The 23,919-nt window shown below is 50.7% G+C and overlaps 1 protein-coding gene across 1 annotated transcript in view; it reads left to right on the top strand.

Annotated features, from left to right (window-relative positions):
- Positions 1-1,353: 1,353 nt before the first annotated feature.
- Positions 1,354-23,919, top strand: part of LOC119963772 — a 91,501-nt gene continuing 68,935 nt past the window's right edge. Inside the window, exons 1-2 of the mRNA XM_038793059.1 lie at positions 1,354-1,607; positions 11,467-11,572. Coding sequence (XP_038648987.1) covers positions 1,389-1,607; positions 11,467-11,572 — 325 coding nt within the window. The 5' untranslated portion in view covers positions 1,354-1,388. The remainder of the gene's footprint in view (positions 1,608-11,466; positions 11,573-23,919) is intronic.

A 23,919-nucleotide genomic window follows, 5' to 3' on the forward strand; every position in this document is an offset into this window, starting at 1 on the left:
TCAGGCACGCTGTAAATCAGGCACGCTGTAAATCAGGCACAGTGTAAATCAGGCACGGTGTAAACCAGGCATAGTGCAAATCAGGCATGATGTAAATCAGGCACGGTGTAAATCAGGCACGGTGTAAATCAGGCATGATGTAAATCAGGCATGATGTAAATCAGGCATGATGTAAATCAGGCACAGTTTAAATCAGGCATGATGTAAATCAGGCACGGATTAAATCAGGCATGATGTAAATCAGGCATGGTTTAAATCAGGCACGATTTAAATCAGACACGGTTTAAATCGGCATGATGTAAATCAGGCATGATGTGAATCAGGCACGGTGTAAATCAGGCACGGTGTAAATCAGGCACGGTGTAAATCAGGCACGGTGTAAATCAGGCACGGTGTAAATCAGGCCTGATTTAAGTCAGCCACGCTGTACATGGGCATTCTTTAAATCAGGCACAATGTAAATCAGGCATGGTTTAAATCAGGCACAGTTTAAATCAGGATCGGTATAAAACAGGTACGGTGTAAATCAGGCACGGTGTAAATCAGGAACGGTTTAAATCAGGCACGGTTTAAATCAGGTTCGGCGTAAATCAGGCACGCTGTAAATCAGGCACGCTGTAAATCAGGCACAGTGTAAATCAGGCACGGTGTAATTCAGGCACGGTGTAAATCAGGCACAGTGTAAATCAGGCACAGTGTAAATCAGGCACGGTGTAAATCAGGCACAGTGTAAATCAGGCACAGTGTAAATCAGGCACGGTGTAAACCAGGCATAGTGCAAATCAGGTACCATGTAAATCAGGCATGGTGTAAATCAGGCACGGTGTAAATCAGGCACAGTGTAAATCAGGCATGGTGTAAATCAGGCACAGTGTAAATCAGGCACAGTGTAAATCAGGCACGGTGCAAATCAGGCACAGTGTAAATCAGGCACGGTGCAAATCAGGCACAATGTTAATCAGGCACGGTGTAATTCAGGCACGGTTTAAATCCGGCACAGTGTAATTCAGGCACGGTTCAAATCAGGCACAATGGAAATCAGACATGGTGTAAATCAGGCATAGTGCAAATCAGGTACAGTGTAAATCAGGCTCGGTGTAAATCAGTCACAATGTAATTCAGGCATGGTGTAATTCAGGCACAATGTAAATCAGTTACAGGATAAATCAGGGTTGGATTAACTAGGGGGTTGGGGGTGATTGTGGTGCAAGGGGGCGGGGTTATGACTGGTCAACAGCCAGAACGACAATGAGTATTCTTAGTCTCCCAGCAACCAGCCATCCAGTCAGCCCACTCCTTTCCATAAGGTTGACACTTGGCCTTCCACATGGTGGCAGCATCGTGGCTGCATGCCAGTATACCATCTGTGGTGGCAGCATCGTGGCTGCATGCCAGTATACCATCTGTGGTGGCAGCATCGTGGCACATGGTGGCAGCATCGTGGCTGCATGCCAGAATACCATCTGTGGTGGCAGCATCGTGGCTGCATGCCAGTATACCATCTGTGGTGGCAGCATCGTGGCACATGGTGGCAGCATCATGGCTGTATGCCAGTATACCATCTGTGGTGGTCCAGGACCATGAAAATCATGATCAAGTGGAATCAGGTGTGATTTCAATGTTCCACAGAGTTGTTATTAAACATCATGATGCCTTCATGGGCCACATATGTACTATTGAGACCTGGTAAAAGTGTGGCATTGCCTCGAGTAGTTTCCTCCTCTTGATGTCCAATGTGGCATAAACGTTTGCCTGCTGTCAGTGGATGGATGTGGCAATTATCACCAACAGTGCATCACAATGAGCCACTGGTACAAAGGCTATGTGGCATCGGTGGGGCCAGTGTTAAAGGTCTGGACTGGGTGTGGCCTGCAGCTCAGATTGCTGCAGATGTTGACATCTGTGGACATCATGGCTGTTGCAGAAACAACATGAAGGCCGGTTCCCAAGTGGTTGAGCCAGGGTCTGATCTGGGTTGCCGACACTGGGGACTCAATGCCTAAGGTGACAACACAGTTGCCTTTCTTCCATCTCCGGGAATGAACCTCTCCCCCATAAACCCAGGAAAGCCAGGGAGGTGCCCACATCGTAACCCGTTCAGGCTTCTTCGACAGCATCCCTCAGAACAATAACCCAGGTGGGAAAGGCGTGGGAACACCACCACAACCAGGTTCCCCTCCAACTCGGACACTCCTTCAGTGTTGCTGGGTCAGTATCCTGGAAACCCCTACCTGACAGCACCGTGGGAGTTCACCTTCACCACACAGGACAGCAACAGCTAAAGAGACGGGTGCACCTCTCAGTGGCAGTGAGTGATGGCCGATCAACCGTCGAGACCACCATGACGAGAGTGTGGGGCTGGATTCTCCAACTCTGGGGCTATGTCCCCACGCCGACCTGGTGGGAAAACTGGTGCAAAACGGCCACCGATGCCCCGTTTTGCTAGAGGCTAGCAGGATGGCAGCGCAGTGAACCTCGCCCTAGCTGTCGATATGCCACGGAGAATTGCTGGGTCCGTGGTCGCGCATGGCGGCGGCCTGCAGCGGCCGCGCTGTGCTTCATGGCGGAGGCCGCTCGCGGATCCGATCCCACAAAATAGCCCCCCTCTTCGGCCAGCTCACACGCCCCGTACCGCCCCGCCACAGTGCCCCCAGCCCCAATAACGTCCCCCCTGCCCACGGAGCAACCCTCCCCCAATTGTGGCGGCGCTGGACTGAGTCCGCAGCTGCCACGCTGAGTTCCCGACGGATGAGACCACGCATGTCCCGCGCCGTCAGGAACTCGGCCGGTCGGGCATACCGGGGTGGGCATCAGCCAATACGCTGATACGCTTTGGAGAGGGGCGGAGCAATTTGAAAGCGGCACCGCCCCCGATTTCGTCGGGAATTTGGATTCTCCCGCCGTTCGCCGAACGTGATTTGGCGTCGGCGACCGAAGAATCCATCCTGTGATTTTTTTTTTAAATGGTCCTGACTTGTTGAAAGAGTCGCTGTAAAACAAGTGAAACGAAAGCCACAGGGAAATCAGAGAGGACGGGGACACTGGCTGTGCTACATGGCACACGAAAGCTTAACCGAGAGTGAAAAATAAAACGAACAAGTAATGCAAAGTGGAGATATTTGTCAGTGAAAAACAATGACCCCTGAATTTGATTCATTCACCTCTCACTCATGATATTCCTTTCCTTTCTCTGCAATAATTCTAATCCCCTTGGCATCTCAGTCTGTCCACTCAGATTTTTTATTGGAGCTCTTCTCTCTCTGTTCCCATCGCATTCTATTTCAGCTCAGTCTTTGCTATTGGATTCTGACTTCATTTCATTTCTCTCCCTCTGCCTTTTCAATCTCCCTTTTATTGCTTCCACCTGCAGCTTCCCTCAAACAATTCTACACGTTGGCCGCTTTGAATTGCTCCAGCGATTGCCCATAATATCTCTCCCCTGTGAGTGTGTGTGAAATAATGGATAATCCTAACTAAATCTGCTCATTTTAATTAGACTTGAGGAAACGTGGATGGTTTTTGAACTTAGTGTTTGGTGAAAGTTCCCCCGCCATATCATTTGCAGCATGATCTTCATTTTATAACTTCACTCTCTTTCCTTGGGAGAATACTGTGGAGTAGTAGATGGGTTCACAGGCTGATTAATGCTTTGGCAAGTTGCGATTTGAATGTTCCTTCCATTGCTCCAATGCACCTTCTCAAATGCAGCTGGAAGAGTCGCTAATCCGGTGGACTGGAGCCACAACACATAGGGTAAGGTGGTGGGGGGCACACAGTCACTAGATGGAAGGATCCCAGTGGATAGCAGCCTCAAATCCAGAGACAGCTTTGACCTCCAAGGGGAAGAACCATGTAGATTAGGGTTCAAACCCAACTCCTTCTGATTCAGAGATAATAATGTGTTGCTATCAGTTCCCAGGCAAGGCTTCCTAATTTATTATAATTCCAGATGGAATACCCCCAAATTGTTATGCCCCTAGTGAGGAAGGATGAACTGCCTCCTCTTGTTTATTCAGCATCCTCAGTTGGTCACAACCAGGTTAATTTAAAAAGGAACCCTTCCCTCGTGGTTACCTTTCCCCAGTCCAAATGTATTTGTTTTTATCGGAGCCAATTAAACCAAGATTTCTTTGAGATAAAGAAAGCGTGAGCTTATTGCTTACTAAAACGCAGGAATGAAATAACAAAAGCACAACATATATACATCCAGATTAGAAATGAGATGCGAGTCCAAAAATAAAAGTTAAAGAGATATACAAATCAGTCTTTGGCTTGTCCATGAAGAGTAGATGGTGAAATGTTGCGGCCATAAGTTGGGTGATTCCGGTAGTGCTGACTTTAGCAGTTGAGCAGTTGGGTTGAGGATTCTTAGTTCTGCAGGTTAGCTGAAAGGTGTCCTGTTTCATTTTCTTTTGTGACTTTGTTAACTTGTGACTTGCTTCCAAAAATCAGTGATTGATACTTTTTTTTTTACAAGCACAAGGATGCATACTGGATGTTATTCAGCTGTGATGTTGACAGCACACACCAGCACAATACAACTAGAAAAACAGAGACCAGAGGGTTGCAGTTGGCTTTTAACCCCTTTTCTTGTGTACTCCCGGAAGGAGAATAACACAAACATGTTCATCACTCGGAGTTACTTTCTTTCAACTCACGTTTATAGTCTGGAATACAACTCACAGGAAATGGTTTCTGCTGAGGTGGTAATCAGCCTCCATTATCTCCACAGGAGATTACAGTCCGGTTTTTGCATTACATCTCTTCCTTTGAAGTGTCTCTGTTTGGAAAATAGTGTGACGTTCCTTTCTCTCTGGACAAGTTGGTCAAGTGTAATAAACATAGGAATTCCAGCCAGTGGCTACCTCACTGTCTCAGCCAGCTTTCTGCTTATATGTTTTTACGACACCCTGGACACGTGTGCGGTGAATTCCAGCCCTACTCGTCCCTGAGTCACAACATAAGTGAATTAACCAATAATCCCAATAAAAATACTCACGGGGGCGGGATTCTCTGCAAACCGGTGGGGCGGGCAACTCCGGCGCGAAGGAGTAGCGTGAACCACTCCGGCGTCGGGCCGCCCCGAAGCTGCGGAACCCTTCACACCTTCAGGGGCTAGGCCGGCGTCGGACTGCTTGGCGCCACGCCAGCCGGCACGGAAGGGCTTGGCACCACATCAACCGGAGGCAAAGGACATCTGCCAGCCAGTTGGCGCATGTGCGGGAGAGCCAGCATGTGCTGGCTCATCCCAGCGCATGCGCAGAGGGGTTCTTCTCCGCGCCGGCCATCGCAGACTGTTACACCAGCCGGCACGAAGGAATAGAGTGCCCCCATGGCACAGGCCCGCCCGTGGATCGGTAGGCTCCGATCGTGGGCCAGGCCACCGTGGCGGCACCTCTCAGGGCCAGATCCCCCACCCCCCCCACCCCACCCAAGGACCCTGGAGGCTGCCCATGGAGCTCGGTCCAAAACATGCGGCTGCTCGGCCCATTGTGGGCCAGAGAATCGCCGGGGGGGGGGGGGCTGCTGCCAATGGCCAACGACTGGCCCGGCGCGATTCCCGCAGCCGGTGGGGGCGGGATTCATGCCGCCCCCCTGACGATGGTCGGCGAATCCTGCCCAAGGTCTTTGGCTCTTGGCTGCCCAATAATTACAGTCACCAGAGGCGAAATTCTCCGACCCCCCCGCAGGGTCGGAGAATCGCCCGGGGCCGCCGAAAATCCGGCCCCCGCCATGGCAGAAATTCTCCGCCACCCGGGAATTGGCGTGGGCGGTAAACACCACCCGCCAATCGGCGAGCCCCCTGCGGCGATTCTCCGGCCCACGATGTGCCGAAGTCCTGCCACTGGGAGGCCTCTCCCGCCGCCGTGGTTTGAACCACCTCTGGTGGCGCATGCGTGGTTGCCGTCCTCCCCGCGGCCGCCCCGCAAGAAATGTCGGATGGATCTTGCGGAGTGACGGAGGAAACAAGGTCCTCCTTCAGAGAGGCCGGCCCGCCGATTGGTGGGCACCGATCGCGGGCCAGACCCCTTTTGAGGCCCCCCCCGGTGCAGGATCCCCCCTCGCCCCACCCCCACAGGCTGCCCCCCCCCCCCAGCATTCCCGCGCTGTTCTCATTGGCAGCGACCAGGTGTGGATGGCACCAGCGGGAACCTGTCGTGTTGGGCAGGCCACTCGGCCCATCCGGGCCGGAGAATCGCCACTCGCCCGTTACAAATGGCGAGCGCCGATTCTCCGAGCAGCCAGCCGTGAATCTCGGCCCGCCGGTTTGGGGGTGTGGCAGAATTGTGTGTGGGTGCCGGGGCGGCGTGGCGCGACTCGCTCAGCGCCCCAGCAATTCTCCCACCCGGCGTGGGGGTTGGGGGGGGGGGGGGGGAGAATTCCGCCCATTATTTATTTATAGCAAGAACTATCATGAAATATGCAGTAAATACAACTCGATAACAATACGTTAATAACTACTACAACCTTTAACTGTCGTACCCTCTGCCCCACACACAAGACAGACAAACACAGAGGGGTGGAAAGGGGTAAAATAATAAGCATGAAGGTCAAAAGATAAGACTCTGCTTCATATGGAAGGTCTTTAGCATGATTTCCTCACAGCATGCTGGTTGGTCAAAGTTATTGGTTTACAGCTAGTAATGGTTCATTGCAGAATCATTCATTCAGGGTCCCCGCAGGCTAGACAACATGGCTCTCAGCTCGAGCTTCACATTCAGGCCTTTATCTTTCTGCATTGACACTTTGTTTCACATCAAAGCTTGCTTTCGGCTCATGGTTTGACTTCAGGCCTTTGCAGTTTCAAGAGAAGGACACCCAGATTTGCTGGAGAGATGGTCAGCCCTCACAGTGGCTGCAAGGTAGCACAAGTGGCTAGCACTGTGGTTTCACAGCGCCAGAGTCCCAGGTTCGTTTCCTGCTGGGTCACTGTCTGTGCGGAGTCTGCACGTTCTCCCCGTGTCTCGGTGGGTTTCCTCCGGGTGCTCCGGTTTCCTCTCACAGTCCAAAGACGTGCAGATTAGGTGGATTGGCCATGATAAATTGCCCTTAGTGACCAAAAAGGTTTGGAGGGCTTATTGGGTTACGGGGATAGGGTGGAAGTGAGGGCCTAAGTGGGTTGGTGCAGACTTGATGGGCCGAATGGCCTCCTTCTGTACTGTATGTTCTATGTTCAGTGGCCTTCTGGAGAGGTTTAGTTAGATCTTTTATGGAGAGAGTTAGTTAGATACCTCCATTCAGGCGGCAGAATCAAAAGTGAAACCAAAATGAAACCACGTGACTGAAAAAATGCCAGTGAGATCAGATCCAATCAAACCAAGTACTAGCCATTCTCTGGCATCAGTGCCAGTCTATCTGCAGCTCCAGCGTGGACCAACACAGTGATCTCTCCTCTTCCTGAAATCCTCGGCTTGAATTAAAGGCACAGGCCACTTTCCTTAAAGACACATTAATCATCCATGAAACAAAAATGTAATTTTTGGATGAAACAAAAGAGAGGGGAAATAAGAGAATTGGCAGTGAATAAGCAAGACGGACCCTTACAATGTCCTTTTATTAAAAAAAATATGTGTCATGCAGTAAAGGGCAATATGTCCGTCAACAATCCGGGGCTATGATCCATTGGCATGACAAATGCTACCACTAATCCAAAGCTTGTCTCCCGACAGAGCAGTGAGGGATGTAAATTACAGACCAGCTGCTTTATCTTCCAATCAGCCAGCTAAGTAGCATTTATACAGCATCTTTAACCTAGAAAATAACTCAAGATGCTTTGCATGAGCGGAAGGCAGGGAGATAAAAGACTTAAAGCAGTTGATGCCAGATTATGGTGTGAGTTCGTAAGGGAGCCATTGAAACTTTGGTCCAAAGATTTTCAAAGATGAAGAGACGAGTGGAGGCTCTGTCGCTGATTGAGATACAACGAGAAGTGGGGGTGCGGTGGTGGGAAAGACCAGTCCGGGGCCAACTGAGCTGAGAGGGTGTGTAACAGAGACGGGGCTTTGAAGGAGCTGAACGTGTAAACAAGGGGCTGGATTCTCCATTATTGAGACTTTGTCCCCACGCCGGCATCAAAAAGGTAGAGTTTTACTCCTGAAATTCCTGGATTAAAGGGACACGAATTCCCAGCCCTGCAGGGAGCGAGCAGGGACCCGGAGTAAATCCCGCAGCTTTTGCTGCGGTTACAGGCCCCCGCACGTCCGGGTCAGAGGCCGCACATGTGCACGGCGGCTGCTTCCAGCAGCCATGCCGTACTCCATGGCGGACTCAGACCGCGGAGATAGAACCACAAAGGAGAACCCCGATCGGCCGCGCGTCCAACCCTCAGACTTCGCACAATCATTCCCCGGCCGCCTATAAGGCCCCCCCCCCCCCCCCCCCGGGCCTCCGATCGGCCCGCCCCCAACCAGGGCGGCCACGGACTGAGCCGCCACGCGAGTATCCCGACCGGCAATACCAGGTTCATTCCACGCAGTCGGGAATTTGGCCGGTCGGGGTGGAGAATGTCGGAGCGGACCTCTGGCAATGGCCCCCCCATGGCGCGGTGCACTCCCCCGTGACGCCGCTTTTAGGTACCCGGAGAATGGCCGACCTGGCGCCGGTCCCAATTACGGCGTCAAACTGGATTCTCCGCTCCGGCGCCGGCAGCGATTTCACCATCGTGTGCGGAGAAACCATCCCTGGGATTTTAAGTTTAAAGGAAGGGTCAGGGTGTGTGTGTAGATTGATGTGGGCTACGGTGATGGGTGAACAAGACTAAATATTGGGCAGAATCCAAACAGGTAGAATCTGGATGAGTTGGAGTTTAAGGAAGGGAGGCAGCGACGGAGGGCACTGGAGAAGGGTAAAATCAATGTCAAACGGCTTCAACACCACGCAGCTAATCTGCAATGTAAGAATGGCATTGAACATCTGCCCCATTGAGTCTAGTGGTGACAAAAATGCGGCAAAGCATTTCAGTGGCAGGGGAGGTGAGAAAGGACATTTTTACAGAGCTGGGAGTAAATACCCTTAATGACGACAGTTGTGGAGAATGAATAATGTTCCCACTGGCAGGCTGGCTTCCTTATACCACCCCCAACGGCAGCTATATTTCAGGAGCAGTGCTGAAGGCAGGGAATCTGAAAGAGGGGACTGAAAGGGGGAGGCCCTAAAGGTGGGGGTGGGCCCTCGGTGACCAGTCACCTCAGAGCGGGAAGTGCTCACTTGAGGGGCAGGGGGTGGGTGATGCCCATGTCTGCAGGGGTCGTATTATCAGTGGAGTGTGTGGAGAGGGTGTGGAGGACCCTAAAGCTCACTTTGAGATCACGCACCCTTCCAAAACGGCGCCTTGATTTCCGAGGAGCCGGCCTGGCCGGAGAGTTTAGTTTTCCACTGCGGAAAAGATTTCTAAGTGGAGGTTTAACCGGTAGAAAGTGCCCAACCCCCCCAAAAAATGACTAAGTGTGGGTGAATACAGGTCTAGACATCACCCAAAAAGGTGACGGGAAACACCCCATCAACCTCACCCAAAATGACACTTAGGGCATAATCTCTATTTCGGAGCAGAGGTTCTCCTGTCGGAGTTGAATTGCACGCAGCGCAAATCACTGAGCAATTCAGTATCCCTCGCCACGCTAATTTATGCAGGGCAAGGAATACAAGGGGATTCTCTGAAAAATTCCGTGATCGGGCTGCCATTTTGAGCAGGCAGCTCAATCGTGAGCCGGCCACACCCCCACACAGGTCCGCCTCCCCACATCCCAAAACAGCCACCCACCCGGGATTTTCTGGGCGTAACCCTTCCTCCAAGTACGAGGGTAACCCAAACCGCCGCCCCCAGGGCTCCCCTAAATAACAACCCCCCCCACCCCCACCCCCACCACAGGAACCGCCTAACTAAAAGAACTCTCCCTCAAAGACCCCTAACTAGGGAGACCACACAGGGACCCTCTTAATAGGGAGACCCGCCAGGAACTCCCTTAAAAGGGAGACCTCACCCCAGGACCACCTTAATATAGAGAGCCCCACAGAGACCTCTTAAATAAGGAGATCCCCCCCCCCCCACCCTTTAGTATGTACACCCCCACAGGGGCCCCCTTAACACCTTAATAGGGAAACCCCCACAGGGATCCCTAAATTAAAGGAACACCCCACAGGACCCCCTAAATAGAGCAACTTCCCCCACAGAGACCCCATTACTAAAGGAACCCCCCCGCAATGACCCCCTAAACAGAAGGACCTGGGGGGGGGGGGGGGGGGGGGGGGGGTCCCCAGAAAAAAAGATCCCTGTTTGGAAGTTAGAGAGCAATCCCGACAGAGGCAGTAAAACAATTACAGACCACCACATCAGCCTCAGGTTCGGTGAGACTTGTTGTAAATCCGGCCCACTTTATTCCTGCTCCTGACGACAAGAGAATCACATAGGCCCAGAGGATACGGTGCCCAGCCCCCTAACTGGATGCAAATGGATCATTAAAGACCCGTTTGCATCCAATAACATCCTCCTGCTGTGGGCGGGCACGTACCCTGACCCTCCAGCAGTGAGGGGCCGGAGCATAGTCGTCGGTTCGATGCCCGGCGCGAACCGCGATTTCGCCCGGATGCCCGATTCTCTGCCTGATCACTGATGTGTTGGGTAAGCTGGGTCTGCGCGGACTGCAGTTACTGCAGCAGTGAGAGAGACAGGCTTCCAACACTTGAAGAAATGCAACTCTATTTTATTGAAGTCTTAACTATCATACATACTTAAACTGTGGGTTGACACTATGCTGAGTTGACTGGAGACCTGAGGCTAACCTGACCAGACTATCTTACTACCACATGGTGTATGTTCTTAGTGTTGCTCACAGGCTCTGACTGTCTCAGAGGCTGGATCCCAAGAGAGCGGGAAACCTAGTGCCCTCTGGCTTTATAGTGTGTCCTGTCTGGTGATTGGCTGCTGTGTTCTGTGTGTTCATTGGTCATCCTGTGTGTCAATCAATGCCTGTCTGTGCACCATCATATACTTCTGCGTATATTATGACAATCACGATTCCCGATCCTGCTGCCAAGGGGCGGGGAATTCAGCCTTTAGTAATTTTTGGAGAGAACAGAGTCCGATCATTCATCTTTGAGGTGAGATTTCAGTTACTGGTGGGGCCAATGAAAGGATAGCTCCTGGCTGTTAAGGAGGGGATATTGCTGGCCTATTTTTGGGGGTCCGCTATAAGCTATACACGTTTTCCTGCTGGGGAGACAGGAAATTCCTTTTTCTGCTACCTCGCGCCCCAATGGGAGCACGGAGGAGGAATCTGTCACAAAACCCTCTCGATAAAGACATCTCTCCTCCAGTGCCAGGCAAAGCTCCGGGGCTGATCTCCAGAGATGCGGTGAAGCCTGTCTGTTTATAATGTACAGGGATGTTGGGGGTTGGGTGGGGGGGGCGGATGAACAAACCGTTCTGATCACTTGTCCTTTCTCCGTATGTCTTCACGACTGTGAAAGCTGGTGCAGCAGATGCCTCTCGCACTGGACGACCTGGTGACCTTTCAAACCTTTTGCAGTGCGGCGTCGTGGCTCTCCAAAGCCAACGTCGAAACCAAACTCCGAGGTAAGATCTGCCATGTGATTCCCTGGGAAATGTACAAAGGATAAAGAGGATACGAACAGCCAGCTGGTCTAGTCAGGTAAAGCCCGACCTCTGATAGACGTACTTCCTATTAATAGAGATCTGTGTTTCCTGGTCTCTTCACTGGAAATGTTTAGCTGGTTTAGCTCACCAGGCTAAATCGCTGGCTTTTAAAGCAGACCAAGCAGGCCAGCAGCACGGTTCGATTCCCGTAACAGCCTCCCCGGACAGGCGCCGGAATGTGGCGACTAGGGGCTTTTCACAGTAACTTCATTGAAGCCTACTCGTGACAATAAGCGATTTTCATTTTCATTTTCAAATGTTTTAGGGAATAGATTTATTGGGCGATGGGGAGGGAAGAAATCAGAAAGGGTAGAAAGAAAGAAAATAGCTCATACTATTAGCTTTTTGAAGTACCAAATCCTAGTAACCAGGAAGCCAGCATATGTAAATAAACAACTAAGTCGAGTTGGTATTTGGTTATTTGTTAGTGTTTAGAAGCAGACAGACATGGAGTGGAAATTGGCCCCCATTGCACCCACTCACATGAATGACATCGATGTATATACATGGTAGCTGGATAAACACAGGGGAGAAAGGAACAGAAGGATATGCTGATGGGGTGAGATTACATATGGTCACATCAAGGGGGGCAGCACGGTGGCACAGTGGGTTAGCACTGTTGCCTCACGGCGCCGAGGTCCCAGGTTCAATCCCGGCTCTGTGTCACTGTCCGTGTGGAGTTTGCACATTCTCCCCGTGTTTGCGTGGGTTTCACCCCCACAACCCAAAGATGTGCAGGGAAGGTGGATTGGCCTCGCTAAATTGCCCCTTCATTGGAAAAAAGGAATTGGGCACTCTAAATTTATGAAAAAAAAGTGTGTGGTCACATCACACACACACACAATCACGCACATGGTACGAAGGTCAGGAGTGTACTTAACAAAAGGCAAAGCTATAAAGAGTTCACTGATTATGAGTCCTTCGCTGTCATTCATGGCCAAGACAATTCTTTGGCTGTGGTTATCGGGTTTTCCTTCTGGAAATGCTGCTTTAGTGCTTCGAATTTCTCCATCTGATATAAGCAGGCAGGGTTCACTTCAGTTCAAAGAGAGAGGTAAGCATTTTTTTGCTGGCTTCAGATTCAACAGATTGCCTGAACAAGCAGCGTTTGTAATAAAAGACATTTCGAAATGATAATCCCCATCACATGACCTCTCGCTCATCATCATTGTGTATTCCACAGAATATAATTGAATATCTCACGTCTGGACAGACCTTGGTATTGTGTTGTGGGTTAGGTGACTATTTTTTGAATTTCCACGCCACCGCCTCTGGTTGATGCATTCCTTCACATAATTAGCTAGGAATAACATATCAACAACCATTGTCTCGGTGGACTCTCCATCTTCGGCCTCACCGAATGAAATGTGGCTTTTACAGTGAGGCAAATGGTGGCAGTCATTTTAAGTTTCAGTCCATCTTTGAAGTAATCCTTCACATCAGCAGATGTGAAATTCCACAGGAGGGCTTCCTGAACATGTCTCAGTTATAATCCACATTGGAAACTTCCAGAAACCTGACCAACTTGCAGTTGCAGACATGTCAGGTGACCTGTGGCTGCCATCTTGAGTCAGAGTCTTTGTTTTAACAGCCAAAACTGCCTTTTTTAAAGTTTCCAATGTCATTCCGGCAGATTAAATTGAAACTTAATATTTGACATCAACACGCCACCGAAACAGTGATATCCTGGACTATTAAATGCTCTGCATGGTAGGGTTGCCAACTCTGGTTCGGCCTTTTTCCTGGACATTTCGCACATGATCTCTCTCTTTCAACTGTTGCATCCCATTGAACAGCCTTCCCTCTCCCTCATCTCCAGTATTTTCAAAACTAAGACAGAAAAGTTGCCAGGAATTGAAATAAAAACATTTTATAATGTAACGATGATTTTTCTCCTGGGAGTTGCTCGCAGTTGTTCATTCCCAAAGACAATTCAGGACCCTCTTGGAGGGATAGCAAGCCTGTCGTTGGGAATCAATGGGAGCAGTTTCAGATACAGTGTTCCTTATCGCAGAGCGAGGAGAGCCTTTAGCACGCCCTACAATAGAGCGTCAGGTACCAGGAGTGCATGTCGGGAGCTGGCTCATATTACAGCTCTGTAATTTTCCACCCATTAGTCTTAGGTTGGAGTATGTGGACCTCAACCAGGAATGTTGAGGAATTTACCCCAAGAAGTCCCAAGTAACTCTGCTACTCTTCCGCTGCCAACAGTACAACAGGGTTGACATTGATCCTTGATGTGCTGGGCTAGAAAACAAGAACAAAAATGACCAATTTTTCAGGGTTCCCCCAAGGAAATTCGAAAGGTCTGATGCCATATTGTCCTCAGGCAACTTTCAGGTGCGCTAGGTGGCTCCTGTAAACGGCGGGTAGGACCCCCTGCACGACCCGAGGAGAATCCAACGTCTATTTAAGTTCACAAACAAATAATAACAATTGTTACTATTGTAACAAGTAGGCTTACATTAACACTGCAATGAAGTTGCAGTGAAAAACTCTGAAGGTGAGCCCATTCCTGTTGGATCTTGTCCGGTAAAAACCTACACCTGCCACCAAAATGTAAATTGAATTTTTTCCCGCTGATGTTGCTCACCACTTTGTGGAGCTGGGAGGAGCGAGGAGAGCATTTAATCCTCATTATTGAGTGTTTTAAAATGACAGCTCACTGTAAACTTTCCATGAAAAATGCTCTGCAAGAGGAAACAAATTATTTGTGGAATGCCCATCATAGAAAGGCAGTGAACAGTGCGCACATAGTTCAACACTGTGTCTCAATGTGAGTATTTTATAGGCTGTTTTTTACATTGTGTGTAGCACCTGCGAGAATAAAGCTACATATCAAGCTAAAAGCAAGCCTGGAATGTTTCACCGTTCTGTTTTTGTTGGAGAGATCTTTCAATCCTTGAAAGAGCTGAAACCTTAGTGTTTATATTCTCGGAGGCCTGTGAAATCCATCCTACGATGACAGCTTCTTTATAAGGGGATCCTCTGGTGCATTATTTATTAGTTTTAACATACATTTTAACATTAGGTTAGGGGGTTATTGGGATAGGGCGGGGGGGGTGGAGGTGAGCTTAGGTGGGGTGCTCTTTCGGAGGGTCGGTGCAGACTCGATGGGCTGAATGGCCTTCTGCACTGTGGGGATTCTATGAGTCTATAATTAGTGGGTTCAATTTACAATTCCCACCATTTGGTATAAAACAATTTTGAGCTAGTAAGGGTGATGATTGGACACAGAATGCCGATTACACGATACAGGAAGGATTGTCGACCGTCTTAATGTAGACAAATCCGCTGTTCGTTTTTACCCACACAGGGAAGCAACATGAGCAGCAGTGAGATGTCCAGAGAACCTGCTTTGTTTGGGCAGGGCATCAGGAGAATTCCGCTGCCCTCTGAACACTGCAGCGGGGTATTTTGCACCTACCTGAGTGGATGGGCATGATTCAATATTGTATCCCACGGCTGTCCGTCTTCTCTTCTAATGGTACAATTGCTCGGGATTCTGGTGATATTACGGGATAGCTGCTGCTGTTGTTGTGGCCAGTGTGACCGCTCCAAGTACACTAGGCTACCCAGTGTCGCGATAACTGCTGTCGACCAGTGGGATCTCGAACAAAGTAGATGCCTTTTCTTTTGACAGTCTGTGAACAAGTAGTAGGATATTTTATTCGTTCGCGCCCTCCCATCCCTTTATCTTCAGCTGTGGATCAGTGAGTATTTTCGCGGCTGAATCAACCGAAGAATGGCCCCAAATCTCAACGGATTTTGGCTGCTTTTGCCAGATGCCTAAGCCTTAGGGTGCCTTCTGGCTGCTGACCTCCCATTGCAGCTAGTGGGCCTCAAGGCTGGCTGCTAGGCCTCGCAACTACAGGCCTCTGGAACTTCCAACAGCTTCTTCATTCTGCCCATACTTCTCATGTAGAATGAAGTCAGAGAACTATTCTACCCCCCCCCCCCCCACCTCCACACCCCATAGGCCTTGTCTCCCACCTCCACCCCCCCATGGGCCTTGTGCCCCACCTCCACCCCGTTTGGGCCTTGTGCCCCACCTCCATCCCGCATGGGCCTCGTGCCCCACCTCCATCCCCCATGGGCCTTGTGCCCTACCTCCATCCCCCATGGGCCTTGTCCCCAACTCCAACCCCCCATGGGCCTCGAGCCCCACCTCTATCCCCCATGGGCCTTGTGCCCCACCTCCATCCCCCATGGGCCTTGTGCCCCACCTCCAACCCCCATGGGCCTTGTCAATGGACTGGGAAACCATATGTGGATGCACCTTAGCCTGGACGACAGGTATGGCCACTTCAGACAGGCATTCCCCTCCAGTGGCAGAAAACAGAGATCGGGGCTGTTTCTGGATCGGTTCAGTCACTGTGATTTTTCACAGGGGTGCCCTAATAATTGGCCTGGGGATAGGTTAACCATCCAATTAAGGGAGGCAGCTGGAGTTCTTGAAGCTGGGGAGCCAATCAGAGAGCTTGCAGCTTGAAAGGAGCAGGTGGCTGCTTTGGGGGATAAGTAAGGAAGGAAGCACTTCAATACGGAGATGCCTCAATTCAATCTGTTTGAATCTGCAATTTTAAAAATGGCCTTTACAGTGATGCCACTTGGATGTGAGGGTGAAACCCCTCTGTAGCCAGGCTGGCATGGAGAGCATCTAAAGGCCTGCCGTGAGCACTGGGCCCTCAATCTGTCATCAGGAGGCTGTCTCCAGCTTCCAACTGTGGCCCTCACCTTGAATTGGCCTCAAGTGGCTCTTAATGAGTCGTGTCGGTTCCTTGCTGCGGCCTAGTGGCATACGGTCACTGAACTGGAACACCACAAACCTCGAACAATGCTCTGGGGCCTTTGGCTAGAATCCCACCATGGTAGATAGTATCAGTTTAAAAAATCATCCTGTGTCAGGCATTGGTGAGCTGAAATTTGTACCGTGGCTGGGTGTCCCTGGAGGGGGAGTACACGGCGCACATCGGCATTGTCAAGGCCTTCCGTGCCTGGTGCGCCCCGCAAAGATTGAGGCGCATTCTTGACCCTTTTCAGCACGTTTTGGTTTGATGTTTTAAGTTTAATTTGTCATTTTTGTTTAAGGCTGTGCTCCTTTAAGGGCCATCCCTTTAATTTGTCCCCCAGTTATTTGATTGAGTTGATTTGGTTACTCGATCTACCTCAAAGTAGGGTACGGGTCATTGAACTGGTAAACCTCAAAGCTAGAGCAATGCCCTGCGGCACCTGGCTCGAAGCCCACCATGGTAGATGGATAATCGTCTTGTGGCGGGCATGAGCAAGATAATAAAATATTACCTGCTGTGTGCAGGTGGGTAGCCCTATCTCTTTGAAAATGGCCTCAGCAGGGGGCACAAACCCAGGTTTTCTGGTGTGAATCTCCTGCCCAGAAACAGGGGGGCCCCAAAATAATCGGATCCTAAATGACTTGCTATTTGCTTCATTCCTGTTTAACAACTCTAATTACGCTCTTTAATATAAATATGTTTATCAAATCATGAAAGAATAACAATTATGCACATTTAATTCCATCTCCCACAGAATGAATTGCTAATCGCTTTTTAATGCTATAAAATATATTTGGACACATTTTATGCAAGGTATCACATTTTGAACTAAATCTTCATTCTAGAATCGGTTCCGGTAAAACAAAAGGAACGTTATCCACTGGTAAACCATCGCTATGGTTAAAAACCTCAACAATTGCAAACCAATACTAATTCAGTCAACTTTGTCCTTCCCTGGCGGAAAATAAAAATCTTTCAAATGCTAGCAAAATCAAAGAGCGTGCCAAATCTAAATATATTTATGAGTCCTGTGGTATTCTTGATCAAGCAAAATCATGTTTGCTGGTGTGAGGGACAAGTTTCCCAAGCAGCAGAGAATGAGCTCTCTCTGCTGTACTGCCCGTTGCTTAGCAACTCACAATCTTCTCTGACAAAATGCCAATTAGGATGACACAGGTGTCATCAGTCAAAATCGAATTAACAAAACTTCTCCCTTTTCAAAGGGGCGCACGTCGTCTGTAAACTCAAATTTATAAATGAAACCAAAGGTAACATGTCTAATCAAATCATAACATTGGCCGGGATTTACCGACACTCCCCTCGACGGTGGATGTGGTGAGCCATTGGCGGCCGGTAGGATAATTCAGTCCCGCCAAATTCTGCAGACCTTTGCACCGCCCGCACCACTGCCTGGAAACCCACCACAGGTGGTCCCATCGTCGGGAGGGGTTGGAAAATCCTTAAGTCATCGTTCCTGCTGTCGGCTGTGTATGTCGGTCACTGCATCCAGCGAGTGAACGAGCGGATGCTCGGGTGCAGGTTTGGCAGCGTGGTTAGGGAAATGAGGCAGTCGGCCTGGCTGAACAACTCGATCAGCCGAGCCCTGCCTGAACCTCGGCCAGACCCAGGAGCAGTCCCGCGGAGTGGTCCTCACACTTGCCCCCAGTCCCCGCTTCTTCACATGAAGGTGGCCAAAGGTCATGAGCATGGGAATTCAAGTGAGACCAAAAATTGAGAAGGAGGCCCCTTCATACAAGGGTATTGTCACAGAATAAGGGGAGTCCTCATTTCAGATGGATTTGAGGCAGAATTTCTTCTCTCAAAGAGTGGTGAATCTTTGGGATGTTTTCGCCCAGGGTGCTGTGGAGGCCGAGTCCTTGAACGTTTTCCAGGGTGAGATCGATAGGTTTTTAATCAGTAGCGCCTTTCCACTCAGTAAGGGTATCAGCGCTCGTCAGTCACCCCGTTCAGAACGTGACAGGTGGCAGTGTCTCGCTCCCCCATCGGATTGGAAGGCAGGTCAAATCAACGCAGTCAACTATCCTCAGTCCTCACCCTTGTGGGGAGAGGGGGTGGGTGGGGGGGGGGGGGGATGGGATGCAGCACTCTGAGGTTGTCACGTGTTGAGACATTTTGTCGTGTGGATTTGAGAGGGGCAACTGTGGGGATATGGCCATTGTGCAACGGTGGAGGGAGTGAGGCTCAGTGGAAAGGTGTGCACACAGGGGGATATGCATGGGTGGATGTTCCAGATCTCAAGAGGTTTGTGGGTTGGGGCATTGTCAGGATTCCTCATCGCTCACTTTGATGTTCTCTTCCTTTCAGTTTTTGATTTGAAAGAATCATGGAGCCCGTCGAGCTGGCAGTTCTTTGGATATCGCTGTAGCAGCAGCTGTGATGTTGAAGTGTAGCTGCATATGGTCAGGCCCAACGCCCTGCACAGGAGAGGGAGGCACGGCCCGTTGATCTACCGGGTGCGTGGGAAAGCCTTGGAGGAGACACTACCGGCCACAGGTCTACTGTCGGAGAACTTCATGGGCGAAATTCTCCCAACAGGAGACAAAGCGCCGACGCCGGAGTGAAAACCGGAGTGTTTCACTCCGGCGTCGGAGGCCGCTCCTCGCCCCCTATTCTCCCACCCCCAGGGGGCTAGGAGCGGCGCGCGCCAATTTTGCGCGCCGGGCCGTGGCGCCGCATAAATGACGCGGCCGGTGGGGCTTAAATGATGTCACATGCGCAGGTTGGCCAGCGCCAACCCGTGCATGCGTGGTTGCTGTCCTCCCTTCGGGCTCCCCGCAAGACATGTCGGAGTGATCTTGCGGGGCGGCAGAGGAAAAAGAGTGCGTCTTTTAGAGATGCCGGCCCGCCGATCGGTGGGCACCAATCGCGGGCCAGACCCCCACTGAGCACCCTCCTGGTGCTTGATCCTCCCTCCCTCCCCCCCCCCAAAACAGGTCACACGCAGCGTTCGCACGCTATTCACGCCGGCAGCGACCAGGTGTCGTTGGCGCCGACGTGAACTGGTCGGGTTGGGCAGGCCGCTCGGCCCATCCGGGCCGGAGAATCGCCGCTCAACCGTTAGAAACAGCAAGTGGCAATTCTCCGAGTGGCCTGTCGTAAAACTCAGCACACTGTTTTGGGGGGGGGGGGGAGAATCGCGTGCGGGTGCAAGGGCGGCGTGGCAGGAATCGTGCCCCTTACCTCCAAATATCAGGGATCAAGTGCTGGAGGATGCTGCACCTGTCCCTGGGGACAGTGGCCACATTCCGGCGCCTGTTCGGGGAGGTTGGTACAGGAATTGAACCTGCGCTGCTGGCCTTGTGCTGCATTACAAGCCAGCTGTTTAGCCCACTGTGCTAAACCAGCCCTTTAAACATCAACCACCATGGAGTGTACGTCCTACACCAAGATCTCCATTGCAGGCGCCACCTCACAGCGATGGCCTTGTTGCATTGGAGTGAAGGCACCAACTCCTCAGACAGGAGGCGATAGGATTCCTTCAGTCAGCTTTGCAGTCCGAGGAGAGATGCTGTTCTCCTTTCCCAATGCTCATGACTCTGCCTTTGCAGCTCCCGCAGCCCTGGGACAACCAAATCCAGCGCCATGTCATCGGATTGAGGCTCACATAGTTCCGGGCCCCAGGATCCCTTCGAGTGCCAGACCCTTGGGATGTCCCCGACTGCACCTGCTGTGGATCTTCAGCTGTGAGGTACTCACCAGGAGTGACCCAGAAGCCTGCCTACTACTCATTCCCACCAAGGTGCGAGTATTTACACCGGTGGAGGGTTCGGGTAACAGCTGTGATGCCTCTTCAGTGCTGGTCTCCGGGATGTCTCTCTTTGAGCTGCTGGAAGCACTGCATCTCCAGAGGGCACGAGGATGGTCCAGGCCGGTCGACTGATTGACCTACAAAGGAGGAGATGGCATTGGTGCAAGGCATGGGGAACACTGATAGAAGTATGGGGCGAAATTCTCCCAAAACGGGAGAAATCGTCAAACTGCCGTAAAACCCGGGCGGGTTTTACGGCATCGCGCCCCTTCCCGACGGGGGACCGATTCTGGTCCCCCGTCGGGGCTAGCAGCCCGACGTCGGAGGCTCCGACAAGTCGGGCTTAACGAAAATCGTTAAACCCGCTTGTCGGATTTAGCGCCGGCTGACGCGTCATATGACGTCAGCCGCGCATGCGCAGGTGGGAAGACTCCACCCGCGCATGCGCGGGTGACGTCATCGCGTTTTTGCGCGAAACCCGCGCATGCGCGGTCCGGGTTGCCCCTCAGCCGCCCCGCGTATTGATACTGCGGGGCGGCGGAAGGACAAATAGTGCGCGGGCATCGGGCCCGCTGCCCGCGATCGGTGGGCACCGATCGCGGGCCCATGGCACCCTTGGCACGGCCGTGGTACTGCCGTGCCAATCGGTGCCATGGTTATTTTTTTCCAGGTGGTCACGACGTTTTTACGAACGGCAGGACCAGGTGTGTTTGCCGTTCGTAAAAAGGTCGTAAAGGGCTGGGACTTCGGCCCTTCTAACAGCTGTGAATCGCTGCCGGCCGTAAAAAAACGGCGGCAGCGATTCGTGTCGGGATTTCGGCGGGGGGGGGGGAGAATAGCGGGAGGGCGTCAAAAAAGTCGGGAAGGCCCTCCCGCTATTCTCCCACCCGTCGTGGGGGGGGGAGAATTTCGCCCATGGTAACTCATGTGAGGCTTGTGCATGGCTGGATGTGTTGCAGGCTCTCACTTCCTCCGGGGGGACCCCCCCCCCCCCGACCCCCACCCTTAAACCTCCCCAACTGAAGCTTGTCTGGCAGTGCCCCCACTGGGGGCTGTACTTATCTGTCTACCCCTGGCGGGGACCATCCGCCAGGTCCCCGTTTGTCCAGACCTGTTGTAAATACCGCGTACATATGCCACACCACTGGGGGGGGGGAGGGGTGGGGTGGAATCCTCACATGGGGGATAGTACAGTGGGGACTCCCGCTAATTGTATTTAAATGTACTGCAATAGTGTTCCAGAACTTGTCACGGTGGGAACCCCTTTTATGTCATTGGCAGGGGCGGCGGGGGGAGCGTTTTCAAGGGCAACAGGAAATCCTGCTGGCATAAATGCCATTTGGGGAGAGATATCAAAAGAACTGGCTCCCACTGGATTCTCCGCTCGCATCGGCATTCCTGCCTGCCAAAAACAGAGGCGGAAAATCCCTCCATATCACCATTCTCAGACTGTCACTGGATCAAAATCCTGGCACTCCCTCCGACAGCAGTGTGGGTGTACCTACACTACATGGTTCATAGCTCCTTGAAGGTGGAGTTGCAGGTGGACAGGGTGGTGAAGAAGGCATTCAACATGCTAATTTTCATTGGTCAGAATATTGAATACAGGAGTTGGGACGTATTGTTGAAGTTGTACAAGACATTGGTAAGACCTCACATGGAATACTGTGTTCAGTTCTGGTCACCCTATTATAGGAAGGATATTGTTAAACTAGAAAGAGTGCAGAAGAGATTTACGAGGCTGCTACCAGGACTTGATGGTCTGATTTATAAGGAGAGGCTGGGACTTTTTTCCCTGGATGGTAGGAGGCTTAGGGATGATCTTATAGAGATCTATAAAATAATGCGGAGCATAGATAAGATAGATAGTTAACATCTTTTCCCAAAGTCTAGAACTAGAGGGCATGGATTTAAGGTGAGAGATACAAAAGAGACCAGAGGATGGTGAACATCTGGAATGGGCTGCCAGAGGCAGTGGTTGAGGTGGGTACAATTTCTTAGTTTAAAAAAGTTAGATAGTTACATGGGCAGGGTGGGTATGGAGGGATATGGGCCAAATGCAGGCAAGTGGGACTAGCTTAGTGATAGAAACTGGGTGGCATGGACAAGCTGGTCCGAAGGGCCTGTTTCCATGCTGTAAACATCTATGGACTACAGCGGTTCAAGAAGGCAGCTCACCACCACCTTCTCCATGAAATTATGGATGAGCAATGAATGCCAGAAATGCCCACATCTCGAACAAATGTTTTAAAATCTACCCCATTGTGCCACCCTTTGTCCTTGCTCCCCAGCTCAGTCAATCGCACAAGGACCTTCCTCTCCAATAGTGAGCACATTATGTAGTTGCCTCACCTTCCTCTACCAGTCGTCAGGCAGAACCTGCAGCATAGCAGGGGTCACTGCTAACCAGCTCCATGCGATTCATTAAGTTCAAAGGCCCAACAAAGGTCAGGAAGAAAGGGCAAGTGACGCTGAAATGAAGGGAGAGGCAACGTTGAGAAGCAGAACGGGAAGAGGGAAAAAAAGAATGAGGGACTTTGTTCACAGACCTGTTTTATGTGCCTCTCAATTTTTAATTCCATTTGAGTTAGCAATTCGCTGTCACTCGTTTTACATGATTGTACAAAGTCAAGATCGCCCGTAATGATTTCATCGCAATCATTATTCGCTCCAGCAACGGATAGGGTGTAAAGTAATTGTCGGTTACCGAGTTCGAAACTCAAATTCTGACCCACAATTAGGAAGGTAAGTTCAGTAAATCCTAGGAAGATTCTATTATAAAAGTTGATAGATAATTGCAAAATTCCAACTTTCCAAAGGACTTTCTCATCTGGTTTATAGATGACCACCTATCCCACCCACATCTGCATCTACATCATGGTTTGACCCTTACCGGGATAGGCCCACATCTCACAAATAAATAGATCAAAAGTGAACAGCAGCAGCAAAGGATTTTTTTTCTTAAATAATAAAACAGTATCCCAGCAACTCTTTGACATTCAAGTAAAGAATCTCACCTCAGGGTTGATAGAGACGGTGGTTATAAAGTTCTCAGGCTTCATTCCCTCCGGTAGTGGCTTCAACTGATCCCTTTGATAAGGTCACTGACTTGTTAATCACTCCCTGGATGCTTATCCCAGTGCAGACGACAAACAAGCTGTTCAAATAGTGTGGAAAATAATCAAAGGCTTTGGAATACAAAAAAAGCAGAAATTGGACCGTAGGTCGAAATGGCTCCAGAACAAAGCGGGTGAAAATGGGGTAAGGTGGTAAAGTGTCTGTCACCGTAAATCCAAGTGGAGAACGTTTGTCAAAACGTGTCACTTGGCACAAGTGGAGTTGTACTCGCGAACAAAGGCAAACTTTCAAGTCCCCAGTCGATATGCCCCGATCGACCAGCTCCTAAATGAGCAAATCCACACCAGATGATCCCCTCCATTCAGTGGAGGGCAGCTAATCCGTATAAATCAATTGCCATCAATTTATTCCAATGTTCTGTTCCTATGCAAACAATGCTATTGAATCAGTGAATCACTGATAGCAGCTGTTCAATCTGCTACCCATAAAGGACCATAATGGTTTGTCACTAAAGGTTTTATCGATGTTCAGAAACCGGATTAGGGAGCAGCAATATCGGGAAGCGCTGAGCGAGCAAGCTACTATTAGATCAGTTATTATGCCGAATTGCCCCGGGACTAGTAATC

Source organism: Scyliorhinus canicula, chromosome 3 (assembly GCF_902713615.1).
Source record: "Scyliorhinus canicula chromosome 3, sScyCan1.1, whole genome shotgun sequence".
Taxonomy (NCBI): domain Eukaryota; kingdom Metazoa; phylum Chordata; class Chondrichthyes; order Carcharhiniformes; family Scyliorhinidae; genus Scyliorhinus; species Scyliorhinus canicula.